The sequence below is a fragment of the Prosopis cineraria genome, unplaced genomic scaffold (genome assembly GCF_029017545.1).
Source record: "Prosopis cineraria cultivar Desert tree isolate PC_DT_omini unplaced genomic scaffold, ASM2901754v1 PC10, whole genome shotgun sequence".
NCBI lineage: Eukaryota > Viridiplantae > Streptophyta > Magnoliopsida > Fabales > Fabaceae > Prosopis > Prosopis cineraria.
The window spans coordinates 38,645,541-38,667,714 of record NW_026555341.1 but is presented as its reverse complement, the minus strand read 5'-3'; the positions used below and the strand labels follow the sequence as shown (position 1 = coordinate 38,667,714).

At 33.9% G+C, this 22,174-nt stretch overlaps 1 protein-coding gene across 1 annotated transcript; it reads right to left on the bottom strand.

Moving 5' to 3' along the window:
* Positions 1-367: 367 nt before the first annotated feature.
* On the bottom strand, positions 368-17,970 carry LOC129321608 (ADP-ribosylation factor GTPase-activating protein AGD4-like). The gene is given in 22 exon segments (XM_054967442.1): positions 368-696; positions 826-951; positions 1,140-1,171; positions 1,173-1,556; positions 2,517-2,595; positions 2,869-2,987; positions 3,205-3,477; positions 3,571-3,657; positions 4,411-4,629; positions 5,331-5,462; positions 5,605-5,820; positions 6,535-6,576; positions 6,660-6,755; positions 6,848-6,895; positions 10,525-10,553; positions 10,556-10,589; positions 11,557-11,601; positions 11,953-12,015; positions 13,840-13,910; positions 14,231-14,331; positions 15,628-15,704; positions 17,780-17,970. Coding segments are annotated over 21 exon segments (2,313 nt in total). The 5' UTR covers positions 17,831-17,970; the 3' UTR covers positions 368-696; positions 826-836.
* Positions 17,971-22,174: the final 4,204 nt, after the last annotated feature.

Sequence of the window (22,174 nt, the reverse complement as noted above, 5' to 3'; positions counted from 1 at the left end):
TTTTATGCTTTACAGTTTTAACATTAAATTTTATATATTTAAAATTAACTGTACGTAAAATATAGTTTACTATTGCAAAATTTATATTTAGCTTATTTAACATTTTAATTAAATAATAATACAAATAGAAGTCAAAATTAGAGTCTCATATGTTAAACATTTAATACTTATAGAATTTAGGCCTTTTTAAAAGTAAATACATTATTTTGTGCACCCATAGTGCAAGACTTTATTTTCATGTACAGTAAATAATAAAATGTTCAGAATTCATCGATATCTTTTTAGGTAAATATAATTGATATTTAAACTAATATCATTATTGATTCAGCTTATCATATATATATATATATAGAGAGAGAGAGAGAGAGAGACAAAGACACGTATATTGATTCAATTACGTTCGAAAATTTTCTTGGGCTACTAAAACGGTGCCAAATCAAACATGGTCTGCAACCTAGGAACGTACAAATATATGCACGAAAATTACAGTTCACCATTAAAAAAAAAAAAAGTTTAGAAGAAGAAGAATACGTAATACAGGTTACAATTTTTCTTAAAAGTTTAGGAATCATAACATAAACAGACTGAAGGAATATTGATCAACCAATGCCGTGTGTTGCAGATCGATAATATGGATAAAAAAGCCTCAAAGCAGCATGTGATTTACAAGTGCAATGATCCAAGAGAAGCACGCACCTAAATAAATTGAACCCCAATGAGAACCAGATTTCCCACTTATTCTGAAATGTGCGATGCTAAAACAAGACATCAGACTTGTGATTATAGACAAACAGACTGCCAAACATGCTTTAACAAGTTACCTACCATTTCCATTTTTAAGCGGATCCGGCAAGCAAAATAAATAGCTCTTCATCAGTTATTGCTCCCATCTCCATTGCTCTTTCAAGTGCAGTGAATCCATCACCATCTTTAATGGAAGGTCTTGCACCCCTGATTCATAAACATGTTATTTCTTGTTTTCTCAAAAAGCGTGCATCACGTATATAAAATAAATTACGAAAAGCCATGCAATGGTCTGTGACATTAATGAAATAAAATTAAATGTTAGTTTGGTAAAGGAATTATAAATCACGCCAAAACAATGAGAGCAGACAAGATGCTGAAAATGATAGTATTACCTTCGCAGAAGAAGCTTTGCCATAGGATTTTTTTCCTCTAGAAATGCAATGGTGCAAGGGAGTCTTGCCATGGGCGTCTTGCACATTTACATCCGCACCAAATTGAAGCAACAACTCAACCATTAGTTCACTGTCAGAATGACAAGCCAGATGTAACAGCGAACAACCTTGGAGACAGCTCACAGGATTATCAGGATTTTGCTGGTTTTTAGTTGTGCTACATCTGCAATCCAAGTTTTCTGCCTCAGCACGGTGAACCACATCATCATATTTGGTGTTTACCAGAGTTGCATCTGAAGTGACAATGAGGCGATACGCTTCTCGTATATTCAAATCCTGGACAGCCTGCCAGATTCTTATGGCAAGAGAAGGGTTCCCGGGTACAGTCTCTTTATTGATTAGTGACTTCTCTATGTACTGTTTATAGTAAGAACATGAACAATATGATATTTAGAATCTAGTAACAACTGTGGAGACAACGAGACTTCCAAATCAGACATGCAGTTGCACAGAACAAAGGTGTCAACATGCAAAATTGATGCACTACTATAAAGAATTGCCATGTGAGATTCTTTTTTTTAACCAAGAAAAGGATTGGAGAAATAAAGGATTACAGAGATTAGCAATCTGATGTAATTACTCAGAAAAATTGCGTGTCCAAGATTTTTCCATGAAAATAAACACCAAGCATTTCATTTCAAATTCTTAGAAATTAAAAATGATCATCATATTCCATATTATAAGCTTATGATCAAATTCCTTGCAAATAAATTCTGTATGGCTTGTCTGGGAGGGTGGAATGAGTTTGAATGAGGTGGGGAAAAAAGTAAACTAATGTTTTTATGGTTGAAAGGAAGAATTCCCAATCCAATCTCCCTTGCCTTGCATTCCAATGTCCCATCTCCTCCAAATGAAAGAAATATTGGAGATTGATACATTAGGTTCACACCCCGCACCACTAATGACATGATAACTTTCAAATAAAGTGAAATGGTTACCATCCCTTTTTAAATGGAAGCTTCAAATTTCAATATACAGACCCACCCCATTAATGACCACTCCACGCCCACTGTCCTGAAAACTTTCAAACAAGACCTTAGACTCACTCAAAATTGAAAAAAGTGATTAAATGGAATGCTTGCAGATACATGCCTTAAATAAAACCAACTTCATATTATTCATTTATTTTCATTGTTATTACTATGGTTGGCAGCCATTGAATGAAGGAACTAAGATTGTTAAGAACTGAAATGAAAATAAATCAACATGCTTTCTCACTCGTTGAAAGTTGTCACATATCTAATATGTAAAGTCGTCTCTTTCAAAGCAGATCAGAGATCCTTGCACACACCGTGAAATTAAAGTACCAGCACTAACCTTCACATGGATGTACTTTTCCTTCTCTTGAAAGGCATCTGTGGGGCATGGTTTAATTGGCACCGTTGACACATCTTTCCTGCAGATAGTTGTTCGGACAAATAGGATTATTCTCTAGTAAACGATACTAGAACCAGAAAGGGATAAAAAGGAAAAACAATAACAATTCTCAAATCTCAGTCAATTCAGTAACTAGGGGGTAATGAATGCCCAGTAAATGAAAACGTTAGGACAAAGTAGTATAGGACGGGGATTAGGAAGTATTAGAGCGTAATAAGACTGTAAAACTATAATTAAGTACTCTCAACTAACAAAGCAATTGTAATTTTCCTAAAAAAAGCAAACTATTTACCATGCGTTGTCATGTAGCAATTCCTCCCATATAGAATTACAATATGCATTACCCAAATTCCGGAATAAGTCCAGAATAGTAGGTTCCCAAGCCTTGACGTCTAACGTTATAGATCTCACCTGCAGTTGGCAGAAACAGATACAATAACCTTGATGATGCTAGATAGCTGATATAAAAACAGAGATCACATTATTGAGGAAAGTTTGCTCAGTACAAGTAACAGAACTTTATGAAAACTAACCATTCCTAAAAGCTGGTTGACAAAAAATAAATAAATAAAAAAACTAAAAACAGTAAAGAAATAAATAATTTGCATGTCTTTCTGAAAGAATAAACCTTTGATATGTGAACTCCAAGATTTCGATGAACACCAGAGCATTCAATACAGAGCAATATCCCAAGGTTAAGAGATGCCCAGTCTGGTTCAGTTGCACTGCACTCCGCACACCTATTATTTCCAGGAATTCCCCATAAAATCTTAGAGACACTCTCCACTTCATTGGAATATATTTCTTCAGTCAAAGAACCACGGCTATGCTGCAATTGACTATTGCATGAAGCACCAATGGCTGATTTATCATTTTCTTGATGCAATCCTAGCCAATTAGGCTGCAGAAGTCACATTGCAAGGCTTTCACATCAACATAATATATTCATTATTTTAGGCACATAGTTAGGCTTTCAAACTTTTCAGAAGAGAACCTGTTGAAGAAACTGAGAGTTGAAAAGTGAAGTAATAGCTCCAGTGATTTTATTCACCCAGTCCATCCTATCAGCTTCATTTTCAGCCTGATCAAAATGAAGTTAGAGAATCCACTAACAAGAAGACAAGCTAGAATTAAAATAGATCAGAAAACCAAGTTTTCCACAACATCAGTAAAGGTATTCAATCTAAATGATGCAACATCACGAGTTCAAGAAAAGACCATGTTATCCCTCTGTTCATTGTACGACAAAAGAGACTTTTTTAAACAATTTAGGAATGAAAAAAGACACAATTGCTTGGGATATGTAAGTGGGTAATTTCTTGAATAGAGCTATACAGGATGTGGTACAACTATAGTGCAGCTAGTACAGTGACCGGTATGTAATACAGCTAGAAAAGGGATTAATATATTGCACATAATCTAAACAATATACCATCATAACACTCCCGTCAAACTAGAGCATACATGTTACATGTACAAAGCTTGTTACAACATGCAACAAGCTAGTTTCTCCATGTAAGCCTCTTATTAAAGATATCCATGGATGGAAGCATTTTTAATTCTAGCTTATGCAAGACTGATTGAAGCTCTCTGCTCTTTGCTCATTCCAAAATGTAAAAAAGAGGATAAAAGCTAGCGAGACTAAGCCAAAGCTCTCTAAAAATAGCATAGTTGTTCCAAAGCTGCCACTCCACCAAATAATGTAGAATCAAATGGATATTTTTAAATAAATTAGTTGACTTATCCCCAAAATAAAATAAAACATGTAATAGAAACTTATTGTGTTACATTCAAATATATTAAATCAGAAGTCAACTAGATTCAAATATATTACCTGCAATGTGTATGTTTTAGATGGGGAAATTATGCGAAAGCAAAGTCGTAGATCTGAATCATCTGCATCCATCTTTATAGTTGATGTGCACAGATCAACCCCACGGCAACTCAGAAGTTCCTCATTAAGTGATGCTGCCCTGTTGTGCTTGGAGCGGAATCTACCAAACATGCCACTGTTTTGTTCAGTTGATCTAGTAAAATGATATGATTGAGAGCCCTGGAGTCAAATTTGGAAGAGAAAAATTAGGATAATTCTGAATATAAAAGCTGCAAATTTTACTTAAAAAGTACACCATCTTGAAGTGATTGATTGATTGATTGTGTGTTTGGATTGGAATCGTGCAAACTCGTTTTGGATCAGTGCAGATTCAGTTTTTTCCCATAAAAACTTGTTTAGATTAAGCGAAGATTCTTTGAAGTATTTTCCAGCATCCATTTGATATTTGGGTGTGGTAAGTTCATTTATTGTTCATCATGAGTGGAGTTTAGGACCGTAATGTGTATTTAGCACTTTGATGATGCTAGAAATCAGGAAACTAAGACTTTTTGGTCAGAAGAGATTGCCAACACATCCAAACCTATGGACACAAAAAGTTAGATGAATACTAAACTAGATTCCTAGAGTGGGAAAACATGGTGTGGATAAGTTTTGGCTGAATGGAAAAGGATGAACCTCACATAAAAGCTAGCCCTCGGAGTGAAAGGAAATAAAAACATCGGTACAGAAGAATCAGCAAATTCAAGAACTTCTGGTTAATTCTATCAAGAAATTCATGCTTACAAATTGTACTACCACCAAGGACATTTGGGAATTTGTAGATTTCTGTGTATGGTGGTTCTAAAACAAATTCAATTCAGTCAGTGCCCTATAAATTTTAACAGTCAACAGAATGACAAGCAGGGAGAAGAGGTGATCACCATAGCCTTGGCTCCCTTTGCTCTATAGTAATATAAACTCCCTTGGTTGTCGAGCACAAAGAACCTCCGTTTCCAATCTCCTCGCAGTCTTGAGGATCGTTTTAGCAGATAGCCTTGCTTAATTGTTTGACACTACTAACAAAAAAGTAAAGCAATTGCTAGCCATGATAACAAGAGCAAAACCAAAAAAGTCAAGACAAACAGGAAAGCTTACTGATAACAGCCACCCACTTGGCTAATAAATCATTAAACCTTACAAAAGCAGATTGCTTACCTCACCTTGGGGCACATTCTGGATCCCTACTTCAGAGATCTTATATGAGTTCAAACCAACAACGCGGCTGCCGTCAGCACCAGATAAAGTATCAGCATTACTAGAAACTCGTAAGTTGTCCAGCTCAGCTTGTGTTCTATATTCCTGAATTCGTTTTGCCAGCTTATCTTGTTCAACATTAGCCAGCTCTTTAGATTGTTGTGCATATGTTAATACCTAAACTCATAACAAGAAGAAAATCAGTACATTATCTCCATGGAGCTATCAAACTTCATATCATAACAGCTACCATAACCAAATACAACAAGAAGCTAAATGTTAAAAAATAAATTACTTCAACATTGATCATAACAAAATTGTTAGAAGTATGATAGCTAGTTTAATTAATGTGTTAATGAGTGACCTAAGCTTATACTAGTTATATTATATTGTACTTGACCTAATTTTATCCTCCCCTCATTCCTAATTATAAGACAAAACTTTAGGGTGTGAGGTGTTCCGATATATAAGACGATATAAAAGAATATTAGAAGTAATTAATTATTTTTTCCTAAAATGCACCCAATGAATGAATAAAAAGACTTGACCCACTTTGGAGTAACTATACATGCAGCTTTCCCCATGTAGTGAAAATGATGATTATTAATTGAAGGCAGAGAGTAGAAGGATAAAATAAATTTTAAGACATAAATTAGTTAAAATTGTTTTATTTGTATGCGCAAGGTAGGTAATTTTGTCTTAAAAATTGTTGTATAACTAAATATCATCCAAGGCCAGAATTCATGGACTCGATAATCTCTATGTATCTAATTCTAATCATATAGTACAAGGGCAGTACAACTAGTAAAAGCCTGGTCCACTAGTCATCAACCCAATTTACACTACCAATCACGCTCAAACTGTTGAACAGAAAGAAAACCATGTATGTACCTGGTGAATATAGGGTTCCATTTGGCTCAGCAAGTCATAACCCTGTAGCATTATAAACCCAACTGGTTAAGTACAACACCACAAAATGGAAATCCCCAAATAAAATTAGCAGCCAAAAAACACACCAGCTTGAAGTATCTAAGATGAGCATCCATTATTGCACTAAAGGACTCCAAGAATTCATACTTCTTTTTCACTTCAATGTTCATGAGTGAGTTTACCTGCAGTCCTTAAAATCCCATAGGAACGTTCATAAGACAAGGAAAATTTGATCTAAAGACACATAAACGATCAACAAAAGTGGAAGGCATACTAGATTAAAGCGACTTTTCTCGAATGCTGACTTTGAATTTTGAAGACCCTGCCATAGATGGAGTAGAGAAAATATTAATCTACATAACGTGAGTCAACAAAATATTAGTGAAAAAATATAAAGCAACTAAAAAAGAAGAGATAATGAACTAGATCATACACTAATTAATTGGCCAGAGCACACCAGGAATAAACATCAACAGTGTTATTGTTAGAATATTTTATAAATACAGTTAAAATTGTGCAATCCATGTAGCCAACCTCACCCAGTAAGATAAGGCTTGCTGCTGTTATTGTTAAGATCCCTAAAATTATGAGACACAGCTTGCATCATGACTGCAGGCCATCCTATCATAAAGGATTTCTAACATTAGGAGCCTGTCACTGGAATTCAGGATAGACATATTATCTAATGTATACTTTCCAGTATCAATGTTACGGATTGCATATCCTTTTTAGGTTTGCAATTAATATAGTATTAGGTTCTGTGGTACTAAAATATCTATTATAGACTCCAAATCTTAAAATTGAATCATTTTCAGCTCCTTTAATTTCAAGGGAAAACAAGGTTTTCGGTTCCTGAAGTTTTGGTTAACTTGGGTCAAGGTCCATATGGTTTTTTCATTGAGGAATCAATCCTAAAAGTTATGGTCAACTTTAGTCAAAGCCTTTACTATTACCAATATTATTGCCACATTAGCAACACATCAGTGCCATATCAGAGGCATGTCATCTCTAGGGACCTTGACCAAAGTTGACCATAATTTTAAGGATTAGTTCCTTAACTAAAAGGGGGTAAAACGATAGGGATCTTAACCCAAATTGCCTAAAACTTTCAAAACCAAAAAAAAAAATTTCCTATTTTTTTTCTATTCGGTTTCACCTTGTTCTTTGACATATGAACAATTATCTCTAGCCAGAGCAAACAGATACCTGAGAAGGAGATACTAAGGGTATGAGCTCTCATACCATGAAGATAAAGCTCAATAGGTGAATAAAAATAAGAGATTATTGCCACTGTGATCTGATTTTTATTCATCTCAGAATTTGAATATACATTGGGGACAAAGGCAGCAAGTGTGCCATGATCCTGGGCAAGAAGGAAGCAACATAAAGCACAAAATTGAAGCTACATTAAAGAGGTGACATAACAAGAACCTTAAAAAAAAAAAAAGATTAAGTAATTATATGGATTATTCCCATTTCAACCATGTGAGACAATCTGAAATCCAACCCTCCCTCAATGTTCTCAAGCTAAAGAATAGATGCTGGCCATTCCGGGCTTGGATCTTAATTCTTCACATCTTCCTCAGGATAAGGCATCAGCAGCTTGAAAGCGTGAAAGGGGTATGAAGAAGCCACTTTTTCCTTAAGCGGCGATCAGATTCCATGTGCTTTGTCCTGTCATGATGAGTAAGATTCATAGCTATGCTAATTGTATCCAAGTTGTCACACATAACCTTCTTAGGTTCATCCACTGAAATCCTCAAGTAATGTGACAACCCTTGAAACCAAATTGCTTCATATATTCCTTGGGTAAGCAACATGCTTAGCTTCAGCTCTACTTGTCTCATTACAACCACTTTGTTACCCACGTCACATGATTTCCTCACAGATAATCAGTGGACCTGCCATCAATAATAGACCCATCCCAATCTGAATTAGAACTCAATCTACCTCTTTGACCCCTATTGGAAACAAATCCTATTTCCATGCATCATCTTCAAGTATCTAAGTATTCAATAAACAGCATCAAGGTATTCTTATAAGACTTATTTCTAAATGGACTAGTCAGGCCAACAAAAATGCTTAATTCAGATCTACTGTGAGAGGTATATATAAGCTTGCCTAGTAATCTTTAATACCCTCCAGCATCAACGGAACACTATTCTCCTTTAGACCTACTTTGTAATTTGCCCGCATAAATATATCAGGTGGCTTACGCCAAACCATCTCAATTTCTTCTAATACATCCAACGTTTATGTTCTTTGTGACACCACAACGCCTTTCATTAACAAGAAACTTCCATGCCAAAGAAATATTTTTGTCCCCAAGTTCTTTAATTACAAACTCGTTGACAATAACTCCTTTAAACCACCTAATTTCTTGAATAGGATCACTTGTTATGATAATATCATCAGGATACAATAATAAAATAGATTTTTCCATCAGAAGATCATTTAATAAAGGTGTAATCACTTTGATAGCAAGTGTCACCATTGCCCTCAAACCAGGCCACAGGGGACACTTTCAAGCCATACAAAGATTTATTGAGCTTGCAAACCTTTCTAACATTACTTATTCGTTTCAAAGCATTGAGGCATATTCATGCATGCTTTTTCAAAATCCCCATTCAAGAATGCATTTTTAACATTCAGTTTGTCGAGTTGCCAGCATGACATTCAGCTAGTGGAGTGGCGAACAAAGGTTGGCAGCCAAGGACAGAAATACCTTGGTTGTATTCAGTTTGGCTGCTAGAGCAAGAGTCACTAGGTAGTCAATTGCATGACTCTAAAGAATACTTTTGCCACTAAGCTAACCTTGTATGATTAAGGGAAAATTATGAATAAGTCACAACTGAGGAACTTATTGACAAATAAGTATCACAAATGTGTGAAAATATTCTCAAGCCCCTTGGGACTTGATTGAAATAAATTTTCCTTATGAAATGACATTAAAGCCCTTGGACCCACCCACCCGTCAGCAGCCAGTCAAAGAAAATAATTATTTTTATAAACTTTAACATTAATAATTAATACCATCAAATTTACAGGTCAATTTCTTAGATTGTCAAGTCAAGCATTTGAGATTTACAAGTCAAACATCTAAGATTTATAAGTCAACATCTTAGACTTAAAAGTGAACTTAAGCATTTTTTGCTATTGTTAGCCTGTAATTTTGCACTCTGGCTGGTAAATTTTAGAGGAGGACTTGTAAATCAAAGAAGTTGGCATGTGATTCAATAACAACAAAAATAATGCAGATTCACTTGTAAATCTAAGAGCTTGACTTGTAAATCGATGAAGTTTCACTTGTAAATATTAAAGAATAAATATTTTAAGACGCTCACTTGTAAATTAAGAGATTTACTTGTAAATTGATGAAGTTTCACTCATAAATATTGAAGTATCGATATTTTAAGATGTTGATAAATTTAAGAGATTTACGTGTAAATTAATGAAATTTGACTTGTCAGTATTAAAATATCAATATTTTAACAAAAATATTCTTAAAAAATTATTTACTTTGACTGACCAGTCAACCGCCACTGACCACTGGTCAACGCCAGCCAATGATCAATCCATGGACAATGTCAGTCAAAGAAAGGTGGGTAAGGGGCATTTGTGTTATTTCACATGGGAAATTAATTGCAACCAAGTCTCAAGGGACTTGAGAGTATTTTAAAAAATTCATAGGACTTGTTTGTAAATAAGTCTCTTATCTGGAACTTACATATAATTTTCCCTATACTTATTACCTCCATTGAGGTTGTAAAATGTATTATGCAATATTTGATTTTATGATTGTAAACTAGGTTCAAGTAAAAAAGCCAATACACGTAGCATAAAAGAAATACTATTGATTTAAAAAAGAAAGAAACGTCAAAACACTATATAAATCCTAAGTTTAAAAAGGATAAAAAAACTAGTAATCTTTAACAAATCAATTCAACTAACCTCTTCTAATCCAGCAACAATGTCTCCCGTGTATTCTTCTTCAAAGAAACAAATTTTTCTCGTGCCTGGAGAAAATAGATGTGTGAACACTATTAGAAACCATAAGTAGCGGCCATTCTGAATTGTGCAACAACGTCCAAGTAACTATGTCATAAATGCATGATCTCTAATAGAGGACTTAAGCAAACCAAGGCTTTCAAGAAGAGCCATTTGAGTGGAAAAATGACCTGCCCCTATAAGCACAACTTCTCCTGCTAATTTAAATGAGAAGTTAGAAGCATAAGCAGCAGTAAAATTAAGCAAGCTTAACTCGATGCCTAAGTGAACATTTGTATTGCTAATTCAGCCAGTCACGTATTTTGTTTAAAAAATCTGCCCTTTAAAAAAAGATCAAGGAGCACCATTAGTTATTGCTGGAGTTAATTAGGGCTTGTCAAGAATCCCTATTAGTTATCACATTCACTGGAGCTAATTAAGGCTCTCATCACAGGGGGATTCATTATCCATTTAGTACACTTAAATTAATGACAATAGATTAAACAAGACAATTGACTCAGAAATGATCATTGAAGAGGTGAAAAGTGGGTGACCCTAACAAAACATGCATGGCCATTTAGATTTACCATCAAAATGTCTAGGAACTGAAGTAAACAAGGCAATTGACTCAGAAATGATCATTTCAAAATTCTTGCAAACCCTTTCAGAGGGATTCTGCATGCAGGAAAATAGCAAAGTGCCTTAAAGTAAACTTAAAAATCTCATTACGAATATGTAAGCAGGAAAAAGAGGAAAGAATTCATATCAAGGAAGAAGTATACCATGCAAGAGCACAACTTTGGTAATATCTTAACATCAAAGGAACAAATAAGATCTTATCAAAAATCACTCTGTATAACCAAATTTTACCAATAAAATTAATTATAGCATTAGATACCGACGACAACAACAACAAACCTTATCCAACTAAATGGAATCAACTATATGAATTGCATGATGCCAAATTATAGAATTTACAAAAGATTCCTTTGATACCTGATCATATGAATGTACAGCTTTGTCGAAACGAGTGCGAGAATCCTAAAACAAGCAATAGAGGAAGGATGGAAAGTGAGTGAGCACAATGAAAATGGTCATAATTTTTAGCAAATACATAATTGTCAAAACAAATGAACTCAAGAAAAGCACAAGTATCACCTTTTGAGAAATCAATTTCAACCACCCATTTTATGCATTTAAAACTAGAAAATAAACAAGAGTTATCCAAAACCATCGCTGTGGTATAAAAATGGTTTGCAGTTGCTAAAGGCAACCAAAAAAAAAACAACAGAACAAAAGTATAGCTCTTAGAAAAGTATAGCAAAAGGATGACTTGCACTTCAACAATAACATGCTAACAAAGTAAGTGAACTACAGAAAAAGAAAACACACCTTTGCATCTTGTAAATCAGCATTCATAAACTGCACCAGCCGATCAATCAACACATGCTCCACCTGAACCAAAATTCTGTCAACTGATAATAGACTCAAGAAATACATACCAAGAAAACATTTTGACCTTTGGAAACTTAGCCAGCCATAAATAAGAACAAAAGTATAGCTCTTTTCTTTTGCTTGCCAGTTTCATTAAGAAAATGGCTAGTAAAATTGAAAAGGCAGTTAAATCCAATCACTGGATTCAGCATGATCTCTTCGTTTGATCAAATTAAAATTTAGTGCGAGAAGTGCTTTGTCATAGCTTGGGAAGGATCCAAGCTAATGCAACAACTGAAGCTTACGAAAGAGATGCTGAAAGGTTAGAATAGGGAGGTTCTTGGGGATAGCTTAAGTAAAAAGAGGAATGTTCTTCATGAATCAGATCTTTGGGTGTGCTTGTGATGAGAGTAGTTTGTTGGAATATCAAGCACAAAGGCTAACCTTAAGAAATGAGTCAGATGAAGTTCTCCTTAAGGAGGGATTAGCCAGCAATAGTAAAGTAGGATCAAATGGGCAAGAGAAGGGGATGAGAATTCCAAGTCTTTTCACAATACAGCAAATGGAGAAACATAGAAATATGATAACAGAGCTTGGGGTTAGATGGAAAAGATGGATTCAAGACTGGCTTTCTTCTACTATTTTTCTGTCATTGCAATGAAGAGCCTAACTGTCGTTTTGAAGGGCAACATGAAGGCAAGAAAATCCTCTCACCCATTTTTGTTCACCATTGCTAATGACGTCCTGAATTACGATACAAGTCTTTGATGGTATATCTGTGCCTTTGTGGGACATTAGCTAAGATGATTCATTGTTGAGTCTCACTGTTGAAAGTCAGTGTGATAAGGGGGAAGAGCAAGAGACGTGCTTGTGTGAGTAGTTTCAATTGTAAATTTAATCATTAGTTTTATCCCCTTTTGCTTGTTCTTTTCAAACGTCACTTGTCTGTCCTTATCTGTGTAGAGATAAGGCAAAGGTTGTTTTGTTATGTTAACCATCCTAATGTCTTGGGATTTGATTGGATTTGTATGGCTGGTTTGTGGCTAACCTATACCATTAATTCCCTGAATGTCTCTGCACTTTCTGACTGAATAACAACACAGAAAAACAGAGAAACGATTTCACTAGTATTCCTTCATCTTTTCTCTCTGATTTCCTACATGGTACTAGAGTTGGTTTGGCACACTAAGATGATCACACATGACACAATGATAGCCATTCAAGAGGGACTCTGAACCCTGACTCAGGCATCCAGCACCTCAAAACACCAGTCACTCTTCAACTGATTCTGGTTCCATGGCCACCATCAGTACTCTATTGAAGACCAGAAACCATAGGTTCAATGGGAAACAAGTCATCTACAATGGTCCCAGGTAGTTTTATGGTTATCATGGAAAGGCAAGGTGGAATACATCATTGAACCAAAACTTTCATAACCCAAAAATAGAGCATGGAGAGTAGAGACCAATAATCATGGCTGGTAAATATAATGTATCCTAAAATTGGAGATAATTTTCATCTGTCAGACTGACAAGGATATGTGGAATGCTGTGAAGAGATCATACTCAACAATGAAGAATGCAATAGCCTTGTTCCAAATTAAGGGACTCATCCATAACTTGAAATAAGTGAATTTGAAAAGGACTCGATACTACAATATTCTAGAGAAGTATTGGCAGAAGCTAGACTTGAAATAGCTGAATAAAGAAAAAATATCATATTGCATTCAAGAGAAAAATCATTTTGTCTTGCACGGCCAAAACATGCCCAAACTAAGACTTGTCTCAATCATTTTTAACAATTTACAATCAAGGGAGAACTCAGCATGCAGATTCTGGGACTCACCTGTGACCGGAGAAGCTCTTTAAAAGATGCAAGCTCACGAAGTGCACTGATAAATTTAGATATAACAGGTCCTGGAAGAAAAGGACACAGTTAAAAGCATGCCACGCTCAACATTCATACGGATCATTGTATCCATGTATATTACATAATTGCATGTTTGCAGCAAAAAAAGGGTATACACATACATTCACATCTTTCTCTGTTTTCTAATTTTTTTTTTTTTAAGTGCTCATCACTGAAATTTGGTATAGACAAGACATCAAACAAGTAACTAGTGGGTTAATACTATAGTACAATTATTTAATTACTCTGAGAGAAACACCTTTTTGGTTTCTTTTTCACTCCTACAAAAGAGAAATAAAAGAATATATGATAATGCGTTCCCAACAACCTCCAATTGATACACTAACAGGGTCATCTTGCCCACCGCCAAATACTTCTAAAGCATCAGCAAAGGCAATGTCTCCATTATAAGCTTCTCCCAAAGCTGCCCTGATGATAAACAGAACAAAGAATTAACACCATTGTGTGGCTCCAGTGGCACGATTGGTGTAACAGACAGAAAAAATACAGTTCGAGCCACCACAATCAATCTAGAATCTTCATTACTAAAATCAGACAGAAGCTCAAGTAAGATGAAAGATCAAAGTCCTTTTTCTTTTAATTTAACCAGCTGAAATAGAAAGATCTTCCATTCATGACACTTCATACACAACCAGCATCATATAAGTACTATTTGCAAATAAGAAGTGTAAAAACATGGATGACATTAATTTCTAAAAAAACACTTAAAGTCTACTTTCATTTGCAAATTTTTATTAAAAAAATGCATTTAATTTGAAGCTACAATATCTTTGTCATTGTTGTAAAATCAAATTTACATTAATTATCATGATTATTGCTAGACTTTGGGTTTGAATATTTAAGAAATCTTGAATAATTCAATACTTATTCATTCATTGTAATAATTAAGAGCAACTTCTATATTATATTGTTACTATCATCAGATCAAATATGGCAAACAAACAATCCAAGCCTATCAAAATATCCATACATGATTCATACATGATTCTAATAATCAACCAACAATAGTCACAAAAGTTTCAAATACGGAAGAATTTTCCTCAATCATTTTTGCAATTGATCATAGGAAGACCAAAGAAATGACACGGTTTGGCCATGTACAAAGAAGGCCATGGGAAGCATTGGTGAGGAGAACGAAACAAATAACCTTAAGCCCTATAAAGGGGGGCAGAAGAAGAGAAAAAAAAAACCACTTATGGAAGTTGTTGATCGAGACTTCTTGCTTAACAATATTCCTAAGAGTTAGTTGATAATAGTGCACAATGAAGTCGTGCAATCCATGTAGCTAACCTTGACTAATGAGATAAGACTTGTTATTGTTATTGTTGTTATATCATGGCTCATTAAAGGTCTGACTGCCATGCATTTTCTCCAGCTCAATCTTGCAATCTAGTTCCCAAATCCCCATTTTGTCCCCCTTGCACTTTGTTGAGATAAAAGAAGCACAAAAGACATGGAGAAAAGAAACTGACCTAACAATACATACACATACATACAAATATACATAATGTATGGGAGCATATCAAAAGAGAGTGATCTTAAGTGAGAGATGAGAGAAGTAATCACTATTAAATCATAAATTAATGGTCAAGATTAATGTATAAACGATCAAAAAATCATGATATGACATGACATTTCCAGGGAAAAACTTAGCAAACCCAGCAATAGATCTATTATGTAATACAAAAAATATCGAAAGCTTACATAAATTTCTTGCACCCTTTGAATAATTTCTGGCAGCGATCTGCTAGCTCATCAGTCATTTCTTCAAGAGAACATATCTGTCACAAGGAAAAAAAAACTCTTATTGATAGTAATCTTTATGAATCTGATCAGAAACCATTAAATTTTCTAATAAAGACTACCAATTCAAGAATCTCGATCAAATTAAATACTTCCATGCTCACATTCATATTGGTTTTGAATAGATGAAGAAATTTCATCGACATTAGAGAAGAACAGCACAAACCAGAATAAGGCATCCTCTTACCGTAGACTACACAAGTTAAGGAATAAAAAATGGAAAAAGTGCAAAGCCAGCCAATAGAAGTGGCGACAACAAATATTTATCCTCAAATAGTTTGGCATTTCTCTACCAGACACCAAAATATTACAAGCAATGCACATCATCACCTCACAAGCATAACTTCTCCGGCATCAACCAGATTAATTCAGCAAATCAACAAATATATGCCCATCATGAGTAAGACATCATCGGTGAAATAAAACATATAACTACTCTCTAGTAATTAGTACTCTCAAATGGCTTTAGGTATAGGTTTTGGGAGGACCAGTGGAATGGGTCTTCAGTTTTTCCTGAGATTTTCCCCCAACTTGATTTTGTATCAGCTTTACATCCAGCACCACCTTTAGAATTTCTAATTTAACAAGGTTCCACTATAATTGGAATTTCCACGCCTCATAACTTTAACAGTGTTTTTCATGATATTGTTCTACTATTTCATATCCTTAGTGAATCCCCTCTTCCAACTCTGCTAGAAGAAAGTATGTGGTCTTGCAATCTCCCATTTTAAATTCCTCCGAATCCTTCCTCAATGTTCTTACTTATAATGGTGCTTTCTAGAAGCTCAAGGTTACTTAAAAGTTTGGTGGGATACCATAGGTCAATGGACTAGAACCAACACAAGTATATGCTTCAAACTAATCAGCCTAATATAGGCTTTTTTATGCTTTTGTTATGTGTTTTAGGAGCTCCAAAAGGAATACAAACATTGCTACTAGCATTGCAAATTGGGAGCTAATATTACTACTCCTCCTCAGATTTATCACCATGAATGTGTTCCAGCAGCTCCGAAACAAATATGAACACGTTTTGCAACATAACATGGCAAATGCCAGATTAACTTTTTGGGTTTTTTTTTTTTTATGTACAATGGTTTTGCCTTGCCTTTCTAGTTCATTTTTTAGCAAATTAGTTTGAATTTTGAGGGCCAGGCCATTAATAGAGATCCGTTGGCAGTCTGGTGCTTATGGCAGGAAAGAATTGCAGGAATACTTAACCAAAGATTTTTTTCCCCCTACATGCTGTCTTTAGAAGAGAGTTACTTTTTCAAGTCACCTAGGATAAACTCAAGGCTGGTTTAGGGGATTGAAATTTTATTCTTCCTTACGATTGTTCAAGGAGGATTTCTTTCAATGATCCTTCAATGTTAACATGGCAACCAATAGTAAATGAGAAGGAAAAGGGGGGAAAAAGACTCTAAGACCAACCTTATTGGCTTATGAATAGTATAGCCTAGCATAGTTTAGAACGTGCAACTTTGATCTTGCAAAAAGAATTAGCTAACGTTCTGGTCTTGGCTTTTGTACACCGCAAATGAAATACTATCCTGTCACATTTCTTTCCTCCAACTCTCCAATTTTTTCCTCTCACCATAATGTCAAAGACTTATTGCAGATCCAATCCGAAATCTACTTTCCAATGCTAAATCAAAAGGTATTTAATCACCATTATTTGCCCAAAAATGCTAGCTCAAACGAAGAATGACCGCCTCCATTCTTACGGTTTTCCATCAAATAGTATTTTACAGAAATGTAATTGGAACTTTGAGACTTCTGAGCATCATAAGAAGCTATGAGGGATAAAGACCAACCATCTTCGCAACTCTTGCGAGTTTGCGACCCGTCATCGAGCTTCAAGTATAAAAAATAAAAAGGCCAAGCTTGGGCGTCACAGAATCCCAGTGTCACAAAACGGGGGAAAAAGGTGATTTGTTCATGATATAAAATCTAGAACAAGAAATGATGCTTAATGAGGATTATACAATAGCGAAAGAGTGATCAAAAATTGGAAATGAGAATAAAGACAACAACGAATCCAGCACAACCGGCTTACCTGCTTCTGAAACATGGGGGAATCGTCCAGCTTGATAAAAGCCGATGCCATTATTGCCCTCCGAGAAGCTCGTTGTCGCCGTCTTGGTCACTTGTGAGATTCGCTGGGATCTTCAGATCGGCAATGGAGCCCCGCAAAGAGATATCAATAATATCATAGTGACATTTTTGTCCCCGCGCTGAACACACTGCCACCCGAATGCAATTTTTTTATGTATTTTTATCGGACCAAGGACCCGGATGCAATTTTGTTTCTTCCTAAATTATAACAATTTTGCATGGAGTTTAACATTATAACCGCCAAGAAAAATTTCATGCAGAGAGCCCGATGCCTATTATGCCTGTCTTGGTTTTCTAGGTTAAGGTTAAACGATTCATATTTGATTGATTTTATGTTATTCTTATATTTTTAACTTTAATGTTATTGTTTTTTATGACCTATTTAAAAAAATATTTTCTGACCCTTTTTTTAAAATAAATCAAATTTATCATTTAATATTATTCTTTGGGAGAACTACATTTAAGATCCTCTCAATTGCAACAAGAGCCTTTAAATTTTGCATTAAATATTGTCTTGTAAAAAATTGTATATTGTTATTAAAAGTTAAACCTTATATTTTTTGTTAGGATTTTCTTAAAAATTTATTAAATTAAGATTCATCTTTTTAATAATAACATATGCATGTTTTTACAATATCCAATGCAAAATTTATAGGCTCTCATTGCAATAGATAAAAGACCTTACATCTTATTCCTCCTTTATATACACACACACACACCATAAATTTGGAAGGGGGTTACATTTCAAATATGAGAGTTGAACGGAAAAATTTGGCTGTGGCTTATGCTTGGCTATTTTCATACATATCATGTGCACATATTCCCTTAAGGATGTTATCTGGGATTTTGGAATTGTGAACACCTAGACAAAGGATTAACAATTAATGTGGACTGTGGGTATATATATGTTGAAGTCAAGTTGAGAGCTTGGTTGTTGAGCCAAATGCCAAGGACATTTCGTTTCTTGCTGCCACATTATCCCTTAGCTTGTGTTATATGAAAATCCCATCGGACATTGATCACGTAATTGCTGTTCCCGCATATTCCTTGTCGATGGATTTGACCACTCTGTTGCAGTTGATATATGCAAACTAGAAAATTATGATGGGAATGCACAGAATATTGCCACATAAGTATTGATTGCCATGCTCTGGATCCTCAAGCCAAATGAGTATAACATCATATCAGTAAGCACTAAGCAATGTCATCTCATTTTCTCTTCAACAACTGCCTAACCTTTAGTTGCAAGGCATTGATGGACTCTCCGAAATGCATGGTACCGAGTGTTATTCAGCTCAGCCATATTGTACATCACCTTTACCTGATATCTGTTTTATATAAGTTCATGTTTTTTACCAGTTCCTTTCTAGAAAACACCATTCTACCTGCCAGCAAATATTGCATAATTTTCGCAATCTTGCTAACAAAGTTGCTGCTGCGATGTTGGTATCGGTAGAATAATGAAATTGCACCCCCCCCCAAAAAAAAAAGTTAATTATTAATTACAACCTCAAAGAATTCTTCCTCTTCCATGGAAATGAAGATAAACTTACTATAATGCAGCTACATTTGGCTATTTATAGATTTTTATATAATTCTGTTACAATACTAGGTCTCTGATTTTAAATCGACTTCAAACTGCAAGCTAACACAATACATACACAGTACACTCCTATTTGCTTCTTTTCTTCTATCCTTTTTTTTTTAAGAAAAGAGAAATTCTATTACGTAGCATTTGCATGGATGGATTTGGATTTTGAAATATCCATATATTTAAAATCATTTATTTAAGTAGTATAAAAAATTTCAAACGAAGAATAGAAATCAATTGAGATTCAAAGGGAAAGGAAAAATTAGAAATGAAAAATATATTTTTATTTTTTAATCGATAAAAGATAAAAAAAATACAAGAGCCATAGAGATTCATATGATAAAATTATGAAGAGAGCACAAGATATTGGAAGTGAGTTGAATTTCAAATTATTAGAATATATAAAAAAATTAGAATTCTAAAGGAATTATAATTTGAAATGTTGATTCAAATCTAAAATTATAATTTTTTTATATTCAAATAAAAAATTTGGTTTAAATTCAAACCTTCATTAATCTAAACAAACCAAGTATAGATAACTCATCAATTTGGCTATTTTCATATCATGTGGACGTATTTGCTTGTTGATGTGCAATGCTATCAGGACTTACATGCCAGCGGGTGTGAGTGCTACCCTACTCATTTTGGCACAAATTATAAGTAAGGCAAGTAAAATTTACCATTTTAATTGTCTACACTAGTTTTAATATTTTTATCCCGCTAAATTTCAATTCTAAAACTTTGCCTTTTTGTACCCAACTAACAAAAATCCTACATCCACCGCTAAATGCTATGAATATAGCACTGTTATTTGTGATTTTGGAATTGTGAACACCTAGACAAATGGTTCATGAGAAAATATTAGCCAAGGTTGCTAGGGGATAATTATATCAGTCAAGAATCAATAAATTTTAAAATTACACTACAATCTCTTAATTATTGACTAATATTAATTTTTCATGTGAAATGATCAAAGTGTCTATAAAGTTTAAAATAAAAAAAGCCAACTTCCATTGTTGCCAACGCTAGCTGCTAGACCTCCGCCAAAGCCCACGTCGGCGATGAGGTTGCTAATGATAAGTCACCAAAGCTTTAGCATCGATGATATTTTTATTCAAGAATAATTGGTAAAGGTGGTCAAGGGGGGTTTGATTTTATAATCTCTTGGCCACCTAAAAAGCTTGGTGGCCTATTACATACGGCAAATAAAAAAAGAGCAAACCCAAGTTTTTAATCATATTCATATTATAACATAAAGTGCGTTGTTAATTCCTAAATAGTATTTATTATTTTTCTAATGTTACTTATTAATTTCACATGAATAATTATAAATTAAAAACTTTAAAACTTCATGCATATTACTTGTTAAAAGTCCAAATGTATGGTTGTTAATTACGAATGAGTTATTGTCAAAGCATAAATGGATACTTGTTAATGAATAACTAACACATACAATTAAGTTCATTCTATTAGTTTTTCTAAGTTGTTAAAACCTAAATATATTATTTTTGATTTCAAATGAATTGTTGTGAAAATATAAATATATATTTGCTAATGAAGGACTAATACTTATACAATTAAGCCAATCTTATTTATTTTTTTAACTTATTAAAGCCTAAATGGAGTGTTAACTTTAAATGAGTTATTGTTAAAATATGAATAGATACTTATTGATAAAGAATTAATACGTACAATTATGTCTATCAAATCCGTTAATTGTACATGTTAGTCCTTTGTTAACAAATATTCATTCGGATTTTAATAACAACTCATTTGTGATTAATAACAATATGTTCTGACTTTTAACAAATAAAATTTATAAAATTAAAAGTTCTCAATTTGTAATTGTTTATGGCAAATTAACAATACTACAACATTCTTTACTTTAAGCAACAGTTTAATTTGCAACAAGTTTAAAAATATTGCCAATATGATCATAAGCAATAGTTTTTGTATATTGCTATTGATCTTCTACTTTAAGCAACACTTTTTTGGCAACATTTAAAAAATGTTCCTTAAAGTATAATAGACAACAGTTTCTACGTGTTGAAATAAAATTTTTGAATATAAAAGTTTTTTAATGGCAACATTTCAAAATTGTTCCCCCACTCTAATAGGCAACAAAAATATAAATGTTATCTATAGATTTTCTTTTTGACAACATCTAAAAATTGTTGCTTGTTATTTTTTTATAAATAAAAATTTATTTTTGATTTATTTGTCTAATTTTTATATACACTTTTTGTAACATTTCAAAAATTAACCTAAGGTTAATTAAGTTAATTCAGAGCAAATAAGTAATTTTGAAGAAATATTTAGATATAAATAATTTTAGTTAGGAGATTATTATTGGATTTAATTTAGCATAAATCCAAATTCTAAATTATGATTTTTAGAAAATAGAATTATTATCATTATCATTAAAAGAGAAAAGGGATATGAATGAAATTAAAAAAAAAAGGAAAAGGAGAAGGGATATAGATGTTAGGGTGTGTGTGTAGTGTGCAATATTATATTAAAAAAAGAAGAAAAGCAGAAGGAATATAGACGTTGGTGTGTGAATAGTGTGTAATATTATATAAAAAAAAGAGAAAGAAAAGGAGATGGGAAGCGGAAGAGTGGTGTGAATTATTATCATGAGACCCACACCCATTTTAAAACATACAAACCTTTTTCATTTCTCCTGATCCCTTCCTCATCTCTCCGTGCACGCAACAAAGAAGTTCGAAAAAGAAAAGAAGAACA